Source organism: Belonocnema kinseyi, chromosome 10 (genome assembly GCF_010883055.1).
Source record: "Belonocnema kinseyi isolate 2016_QV_RU_SX_M_011 chromosome 10, B_treatae_v1, whole genome shotgun sequence".
NCBI classification, from domain to species: domain Eukaryota; kingdom Metazoa; phylum Arthropoda; class Insecta; order Hymenoptera; family Cynipidae; genus Belonocnema; species Belonocnema kinseyi.
Window position 1 is genome coordinate 5543730 of NC_046666.1, and position 10271 is coordinate 5554000.

Consider the following 10271-nt stretch of genomic DNA (forward strand, 5'->3'; position numbering starts at 1 on the left):
TAAGCTCAATGATACGCACGTAACCGGGTTTGGGGGTAGAGGAAATCGGGTTATGGGAGTTTCAGGTTATGGGCTCGAAAGTTACCGGGCTTGGGGGTGAAAATTTTCATATTTGAATCCGCCATATCTCGGCTATGAAAAATCTTATCAGAAAGTTAGGCATCGCATTTTGAAGGTAAAGAGTAGTTCTTTACGATGCCATTGTCAGTTTGTGAAAAAAAAAATTTTCGCGATGTTACGGGGCCTCGAACGCATCAAAATAACGGGTTTTTGACCCTTTTAGGTTAGAATATCTCGAAAACTGAGGGTGATGGAATTTTTCTGAGGTCAGATTCGGATTCAGCGCAGCAAAAACCTTCGGGTATAGTAGGTCTGGTCTCTGGTTCTGAGAATTGTTGGCCCGTGTAATTCTTGCCCGTTTCTCTCACACCATGCAAAATGTTAAAAGTCGTGAAAATACCATCAAAAACATGTGGACTTGTTGAAAATAAGAAAACGGAAAATATTTCCTCTTTCAATTTTTTTGTCGCATAATTATACTTAATAGAAAAATGAATAACTAAAAAATTTGCAACTCCAAAATCAATGAGTTTAAAAAAAAGTCGTTGCAACTTGGCCAAATATTCTTTAAATAGTTTCAAACTTGGTGTACACACTCAGCATAGTATACTGATGCCTATATAACAATCAAAAATCGCAAAATAGTATATTGTTAATTAATATTTAATTGCAAAATGCGACGTTTTTATATGGATCCGCCGACAAAAAAAACGAGGGACGTTGACTCTGCGATTACAAAGCATCATCTATAGAAGCGTGCTAACCATTTTATTTTTCAGGACTCGATGTTTGAATTTGTTTAGGGTTCCCAGTGGGCACAAAGTTTGGCGACATCGTTACGACATCTTTTCGACAACTTTACGACATCCTATGTCTATGTCGTTAAGACGTCTTTACGATATCATAAATAAGTCGTATGATCTGATGATGTCTTTACGATATCGCAAAGACACCGAAGCGACATGGACATAGGATATCGTAAAGATGTCGTAACGATGTCGTAAAGACGTCGCCAAATTTTGTGCCCACTGGGATGTTTTGTGTCCCCAGAGTTAATGATGACCGCGTCGCACGTTTACTTATAAAATTGAGATTTCCGTCAATTTTAGATGAAAGGATCTGAAACTTTTCAGAAATCTTTCTTTAGTACTAGGGAACAAATGTCTCGCTTGAAGCTTTTTCAAACTGAAAGTTCCCTCAATAATTTTTTTCGGCGAATTCATATAAAAGTAGCTACTGACCGATTTCATTTTGAAATTAAATATTAATCAACAATATACTGTTTTGCGATTTTTTATTTTTCTATAGGCATCTGTATACTATACTGAGTTTATACACCAAGTTTGAAACTATTTCAAGAATATTTAGCCAAGTTACGACAACTTATATTTTTAAAACTCATTGATTTTGGAGTTGAACATTTTTTAGTTATTCATTTTTCTATTAAGAATAATTGTGCGACAAGAAAATTTCAAGAGGAAATATTTTCCGTTTTATTATTTTCAACAAGTCCACATTTTTTTTACTATTTTCGCGACTTTTAAAATTTGCCTGGTGTAAGAGAAACGGGCAAGAATTATTTGACTATTCGCGTGTCGGGCGAGTTATTGCATCCGGAACCTCAATTGTGTGAGTATGAACAAGCATGTTCAGCTATAATCCAAATATGATATTTTATAAGTAATATTCATTTTGATTTATTAATTATGTATAAACTAATCTGATATTCTGGTTTAAAAATCATACTTCAGGAGAGAAATTGGTAACTTTATTTGGCTTCAAAGGCTTATCGTAAATGATAAGGTAAACTTTAAAAATCAAATCAAGTTAAAATAATTCTCGCCTGGAGATTGGGAAAAATATTTAATCATTGTTGCTCAAATTTCCTAGCAATTTCTGAAACAACGTGTTGATTCGAGGTTAGGAAGACGGAAAGAATTGATTGAATATACAGCACTATAAACTTTATTAGAAAAAAATAATTTTCCATTCATTAAGTATTTCACCTGTTTTTTCAAGCTAATTATTAAAATTAGGTTCAATTTAATTACGGATCACGATTTTATTTGTGAATTGCGACAAGGTGGTGTAAATGTATTCTCGTTCGAAGTGAGGAATGCCATCTTCTTCGGGTCAACGCAAGTACTAGACGCGGAAGCCAGAGGGCGCCAGGAATGGCGGTAAATTTGAAAGTGTAAAATCTAAAAATTGTCTTTTTGAGAAAATTATAAATAATGCTGCTTTACTGTTGAACTTTGCAGAATTGATCACAGTTTTATTTAACGAGATCAAACACAGGACTAAAATAAATGTTCTTTGTTTGGAGAATAAAAAAAAACAATTTCTGTTTTATTGAGCTAATAAATTCTTAAATTATACTTTGCAAATAATTGCATTGCATGATATCAACGATATAATGGTTCTATGCTCAACATAGCATATTGTTTCTGCGAATGTTAGTCATTGACCTTGTCAAGATTTACTGAGCTGATAATGCATACATTCGCATGTGGGTGTAAAAGTAAAACTCTTCTCTCGACTCTCCTTGAGCAGAGAACAATGAGTCAGTATTGCGTATTAAAAGGATTGTTAAATTCACATTTCGAATTTATCAAGGAAGATTCGACTATCACATTTTTCATAAAAAATTTATGTTTTTGTTGAGAATGCAATTAATCAGTGGACACTGTAAACGTTGAACTAATTCGTTAAAAATTAATTTTATTGGTTGAAAATTTAACTATTTTGTTAAAAATTCGTTTTTTTTTTGTTGTTGAAAATTAATTTTCTGAACTGAAAATTTAAGTATTCTACTAATGACTTTGCAAAATAGAAACTGTGCTTAAATAATCGTTAAATTATATTGTATAATGATAAATAAATATTTCATATTTATATTGGAAATTAACTTAAATGTATTATTTTAAATTGTAGTTGGAACAATATTTATAGATGAAAAAGGATTTGGAAAAATTTCAAAATTTCAGATACATTCAAAATTGATCTCTTTTGGCTAGAAATTCTAATATTTTTGCTTAAAAAATCTTCTTTTCTAGAAAAGTCATCTTTGTTTGTTGAAAATAAAGTTTTTTGTTGAAAAATTAAATTTTCCGGTTGAAAATTCAACTAACTTCTAACAATAATATTTTTTGTTTTCAAATTAAACCATTTGGTTGAAAATTAACCTTTTTGTAGATCGAAAATTGAACTGCTTCGTTAAACGTTCGTATTTTTGGAAAGAAAATCGATCCTTTTGAATTACAAATTCATCTTTTTCGCTTTTTTCATTTAAATCAACTTTTTTTCAAATTAAAATCTTTTTTGATTGAAATATTAAATATTCTATTTTTTTAAAAAGATTTATCGCATTGGTTAAAACTTTAATTACTTTGATGAACAATTTTTTGTTTGTCGTTGTTGAAAATTGATCTCTTTCAGTAGAAAATTAATCTTTTTAGTCAAAAATGCAACAGCTTGGTCTTTTTTGTTTGAATTTAACTATTTTTGATTTAAAATCAAAAAATATTTTTATTGAAGTATCAACTATTATATTTATCGTTAAAAACTCATATTTTTTGTTTAAAATTGAATTTCCTGCCTAAAAGCTAAATCAATTTGTCAATAATTTATTTTTCTAGTAGAAGATTAATTATTTCATTTAAAAGATGATCTTTTATGTAACTTTTATGCAACTTTTTAGGTAGAAAACTAATTTGTTTTTTACAAATAAGGTATTAAACAAATTGAAAGATGTATTTGTTTTTATTTAAAGAAAGATACTCTTTAAATATTTTTTACTTACGAGATAGTTGGGCCATCGATTGGGCGATTAGGAGAAGAAGGACGACCAGAAATGATTCCGTTGCTGAAAAAAATAAAATTTTAATTTCTTCTTTCATTCTTCATATAATCTCTAAATCTGAATTACGTAGTAAAAATCTAACTAATTAAATTATTACTATAAATTTCAACTATAAAATCAGGTATTTTTTTAGTTTCATTGAATGAAATAGGAAAATACGCATTGTGACAAAATAAAAAAGTCAAATAGCAGTATATAATATTTTAAATAATAATTGAAATTACCAATTTATTTATACTGATTAAAATATGGTAAATAATAATAAACTGTACTTTAGCTATAATTCAGAAAGAGGTATATCGTTCATTTCCGCCGGATGAATTTTTTACCAACAAATATTAAATTTCTGCCAAATAATTAAGTTTTTGACCCAAAAACCCGAAAATATACTATTACAACAAGCGGGATCATTTTCAACTGAATAGTTGATTTTTTGATCAAATTCTTGAATTTTCAAGGCAAAAAGATTAATTCTCAACGAAAAATGTAGGTAGTTGATATTTCAACCGAAAAAAATTTTTCAATAAAACAATTGAACCCTTAAAAAAACAGATTAATTTCCAATCAAACAGTCACATTTTTATTCAAAAAGAGGAATTTTCAAACCAAAAAGACGAATTTTCAGGAAAAGAATTACATTTGTAATCAAAAAAGATTTTTCAGTTAAAAACAAAATTTAATCATATTTTTTAATTTTGAAGCCTAAAGGACAAATTTTCCAGAAAACAGTTGAATTTTTGACACAAAAATATGAATTTTCAACCAAAAATTTACATTGAAACTGAATAGTTGAATTTTCTATCAAATTGTAATTTGATATTTCCACACAACAAAATTAATTTTAAATCAAAAGCCAGTAGACTTTAACTAAAAAAGACGAATTTTCAACAGAATGATTGTATCCTTATCCAAAGCAGATTGCATTTTTAATAAAAAAAAGATGAAATTTCTAAGAACAGGGATGAATTTTCGAGCTACAAAAACAAATTTTCAACAAGTTTTAAATTTTCAAATAAAAAAAATTTCATACAATATTAATTTTAAACCCAAAAAAAAGATAATTTTCAACAAAATAATAAAATATAGATAGTGGTTTTCCCGGTTCAAATCCGGGACGAGTCAGTTTTTTTTCATTAAAAAAAATTATTTGCATGAAGTGATTGTTTTAACTTTGAAATTAGTATCATAATTAAAAAACATAGTTCATATAAGTATGACGTAGCAATTATCATAAAGCGTATAAATAAACAATAAACACATTTCTTACATTAAATTATTTTGTGTAGGATTATTTACCACGAATTAAAATGTTATTGAAAATTAATGAAATAAACTATTTTTTATTTATACAACATTTATCCTTATGTTATGAATATATGTTATTTGTTGAGTATGCATACATACATACACGTGGTGTGAATTACAAAATCTGTATTCTCGGAAAAATACGCGATATAAGGTAATATAAAGATTCATGACAAATGAATGATGGATAATTGTGGTTTCTCACTTTAATTACATTTTACTGGCACTCTTCAATTATTCAGACTATTTTTATGAGGGAGTTTTTTCTTATTTTCCTTGAAAACGTTCACCAGGAAAATGACTGTACATGGCTAATCGCAAAGTAATTCTGTTAATTAAGTGTTTACGGAGAATAAGAAAAAAAATTTAATGCGCAGGTGATTCTATTCTAAAATTTCAATTTTTCCAATTCGTCTTCGCTTTTGAAAATTTGTTGATTTTTACTTATTAAAATCGAAATGCAAGGTTTTGACAATCGACGCAAAGTATGAAACGAATTTCAAAGGCCGTAGCAGGATAAGCATGGTCTGGGTACCCCCCACTCGGATGTGATCCATATTGCTGGGATAAGTGGCTTCCCATATGAGATAAATTTACTCCAAGTCTTAACTTGGAAAAAATATTTTTACAAAAGTTATAAACAAATTTCGAAAAATCAGTAAATCAAATTTTCTCGAAAACTGCTTGACCGATCTTGATGGTTAAAATATATGATGTAGACTGTACTGAGGAAGTTCTGAAAAAATTCAAGAACTAAAATTCTGTTGATTACAAGTGGATGAAAAAGATTATTATAGTTCTTAAATAATTTTTTTGAAAGGAAGTACTTTTGGAACACTAACCATTTTTACCTATACATAATGCTCACATTCAAGTATTCAATATATATTTTTGCGGAAATGATCGTAGCGGTACTTCATAGTTTAAAAAAATGAAAGCTACTCGGTTGACCCCTCATATGTATGCAATTCCAGGTGAATGAGGGGCCATCTTTATTTTTAGCTTATGACGCAATAAGATATACTCAATGGTGTGGTATAAGCCAGATGCATCGGCATCATTCGATTAGAAACACATTTTCTTGTGAATACCTCAGTCACAGTGTCAATTGATTACAAGCACATCGAAAAATACTTCTCTTCGTTTACTGCTGATATTTGCCAAACTAATTTCATGTTTGCTCAGGATGCACCAGATTAGTATTCCTCATTTTATTTACACTATATACAACTATATACATCCTGAATTAATAATTTAACAAAACATATATACACTATATACGAGTACACACACACGATACCCAACAATTTACATAGGTACACTTCATATGCACAAAACATATGTATATTATTTTAAATCTGGGGATTAGTCGTTGTCACTGTTTTCTTCGATGACAAAATGAATATTCTGTTTTGTGAATAAATCACTGAGAATCTCAGCTTTAAAATAATATACATATGTTTTGTGCACATGAAGTGTATATATGTAAATTGTTGGGTATCTTGTGTATATAGTGTATATATGTTTTGTAAAGTTATTAATAGAGGATGTATATAGTTATATATAGTGTAAATAAAGTAAGGGATGCTAATCTGACTGACGACCTCCACGTGGTGCGTCCTGGGCAAACATAAAATTAGTTTGGCAAGTGTCAGCAGTAAACAAAGAGTAGTATTTCCTATCTACTTATAATCAATTGACACTGTGACTGGGAAATTCACGAGAAAATGTGTTTCTAATCGAATGGTGCTTGTTGCATCTGGTTTATATTACACCACTGAGTATATCTTACTGCGTCATAAGCTGATAATGAAGTTTGCCCCTCATTCTCATTGAATTGCATACATATGAGGGGCCAAGCGAGTAGTTTTTATTTTTTAAACTATGAAGTACCGCTACGATCATTTCAGCAAAAACATATGTTGAATACTTGAATGTGAGCATGGTATAGGAAAAAAATGGTTGGTATTCCAAAAGTACGTCCTTTCAAAACAATTATTTAAAAATTATAATAATTTTTGTCATCTCCTTGTAACTAACAGAATTGGTTTTTGAATTTTTTTCAGAACTTCCTTAGTACTGTTTATACCACATACATTTAAACCATCAAGATCGGTCAAGTCGTTTTCGAGAAAATTGGACTTTTTGATTTTTCAAAATTTGTTTATAACTTTTGTAAAAAATTATTTTTCTAGTTAAGACTTGGGGTACATTTATCTCATATGAGGAGCCACTTATTCATGCTTATCCTGCTACAGCCTTTGATTATTTTGCATTGATTCCTATCAAAATTCTAGGTTTTTTATATCTGAATTAGTTTTTCAATCTTTAACATGATGCTGTATAAAAACATAACTCTAATTTTTGGGAATAATAAAAATAAAAATAGCAACAACAGTAACAGTAACAGTGACAGTGACAGTGACAGTACTAATATCAGTAACAACCATAGGAATAGCGTTAACAATATTAATAATGCTAATAGCAATATCAAGGGCAATCGCAGTAATACTATCAATATAAATAACAATAACAGTAGCAATATAAATAGCAATAATTATAACAATGGCAACAACAACAGTGACAGAAATAGTGTTAACAATATAGTAACGATATCAGTATAAGTAACAATACCAAAAAAAATATCAATAACAATAGTGCTAGAAATAAAAATATCAATTGCAATAACAATAATAAAAAAAGCAATAGCGATAAGAATAGCGATAACAGTAACATAACCAATAAAAATAACTTTTGAGTCTAAAAGATTTCAATTTTTGATAATACATAAAATAGTTTTAAAATAAGAAGTCCCGGTTTGCAACCTTTTCTGGGCCCGTAACATGTTCAAAAATACGAAAACATTCTATTTGTAAAAAATAGTATTAAAAAATTATAAAAAGTTACAGCACGATTTTCGAGTTACTTTCTCAAATTTATTAGATTTGCAACCATTTCCAAGGTCCGATTTTTTATATGGCAAAAATTGCAAATCGGAAAAACTTTTCACAAATTTTTTTTATTCAACTATAAATTTGCAACTCCAGCCATAATATGGATACCTTGTGGAACTAAAAATAATTGAAATTGAAAAATGCTTTAAATGGTTGGTCGAGTTTTTAAAACTTTGTCAATTTTTATTAGTTTCAAAAACATAAAATTTTTTTAATAGTTGTGCAAAATGTCAGGATTTCACGATATTTAATACCTTTATGACCTCGAAGAGGGTTCTGAAATGGGATTTATTGTTTTTGCAACCCAATTTATCAATCCTCAAAATTTGTTTATCACTTACCGATTTTATTTTGAAAAAAAGTATCACACAGAGATTTTCAAATTCTAACGTCCTCTATTATAATAAACCAGTAATACAAAAAATATAATTATTAGGCATTATGCAATAATAAAATGACTAGTTGTACTTCAACTTTTGAATTTTTTAACATTCAGTCGAATTTGATCAAAGTTATTTTAATATTTTCACGTTCTACAATTTATTATTTAAATAAATAATTCTCTTTTTAAATAAAGTGACCCACCTGCCATATCGTAGGTGTATTATTCTATTTCAAGCCTGATATCAATATTGAGGATCTGTTTCACTCAGAGGCACCAGTGCGACTGAAAAGTTTCTGGTATCTCTCCTGACTCTGCATGCAAGCAGACAATCAGAGATATATTTGTTTTAGATTAAAGGAACGCTTCCTTTCAACTAGCTTTTAATCAAATCCAAAATAAATTCAAAATAAAGAAAATAATTTCAAATTTAGGAAAAATTCTCAAAGAAATAAAAAACTATTTTTTTGGACCCAAAAATGTATTTGAATAAAAAAAAAAGTTATCTGAATTAGAAGAAATTTATTCGAATCAAAATAAATTTATTTGAATAAAAAGAAATGTATTTGAATCAAAAGAAATTTATCTGAATCAAAAGAAATGTATTTGAATCGAAGATACTTTTATTCATATGGATAGTCGCGTTCCCAGTTCAAATCCGCGCTGAGGCAGATTTTTTTTCGAAAAATATTTGTCCAAGGTAATAGTTTTAATATCAAAATTTGTATTAATTAAAATATTCAAAACTCGGATGGTAACATCTATAAATGGTAATAACATCTTACAGTTTTAACGTAATATTTTTAAAGTATTAAAAAAGAACTTCAATTTTTATTAATACTATTTTTCTTCGTTCTATAAATAATCAAAATTCCTATTTATTTAATGCAAACTTTGAAGCCTTTCACCTATTCTACTCTTTTCAGATTGTTCTCGCTTTTTGAATTTAATGTGAATTAGATTAATTGAATGCAGAAAATCCAACTACATTTGGTAGAAAATATTTAATTTACATTTATTTCATTTTGGTAAAAAAGAACTAGTATATTTTAGGTTGAAAATTAATTTTTTGTTTAAAAATTGTATTATTTTGTCAAAAAACTCTTCTTTATTTGTTAACTTCAGATTGTTTTTTGCCAATCTTTATTCCGATAGCCGCCATATTGGATGAGTAATCGTTAATTATACGAATTTTGTTTTTAAAATTTTTGGTTGTGAAATTCGCAATGAAAAAAATTGTAAAAAATTTGGCACGCAATTTTTTATTTAAAAAATCCATGATCAAAGTCGATTTTTTTTACCATTGATGAGTCCTCCAAAGATGCATATATCCCGATTTTTCAGACTTTTAAACAATGTGGACGATACTTGAAAATAACGATTATTGTCAAATTCCTGGATTTTGATAAGGTTCATCGTTAAGGTGTCTTTATCGGTTTTCTTTTTTACAGCAATTATTTCATTGCTTATAATTATAGTCAATTTAATAATACAAATATAAATAGTAATCATGTTGTATAATGATTATAATTCATGGTTTATAATAAAAAAATTAATTTCGAATTCAGTAATATTTTTAACGATAATAATTAAACCGCTGGCGACCAAAAGGGAACACGGCCGAATTCAGCCTGAGAAGTATTGTCCTGAGTGTCAATTTTAAAAATCTTTCTAATTTCAATTTTAAAGACTGATACTTGTAGAGAAT

At 28.4% G+C, this 10271-nt stretch overlaps 1 protein-coding gene across 1 annotated transcript in view; it reads right to left on the reverse strand.

Moving 5' to 3' along the window:
• The window catches only part of LOC117181648 (waprin-Thr1), a 14767-nt gene extending 5900 nt beyond the window's left edge, over positions 1 to 8867 (reverse strand). Inside the window, exons 1-2 of the mRNA XM_033374543.1 lie at positions 8767 to 8867; positions 3863 to 3925 (exon numbers count right to left, since the gene is read on the reverse strand). Coding sequence (XP_033230434.1) covers positions 3863 to 3925; positions 8767 to 8773 — 70 coding nt within the window. The 5' untranslated portion in view covers positions 8774 to 8867. The remainder of the gene's footprint in view (positions 1 to 3862; positions 3926 to 8766) is intronic.
• Between the last annotated feature and the right edge of the window lie 1404 nt (positions 8868 to 10271).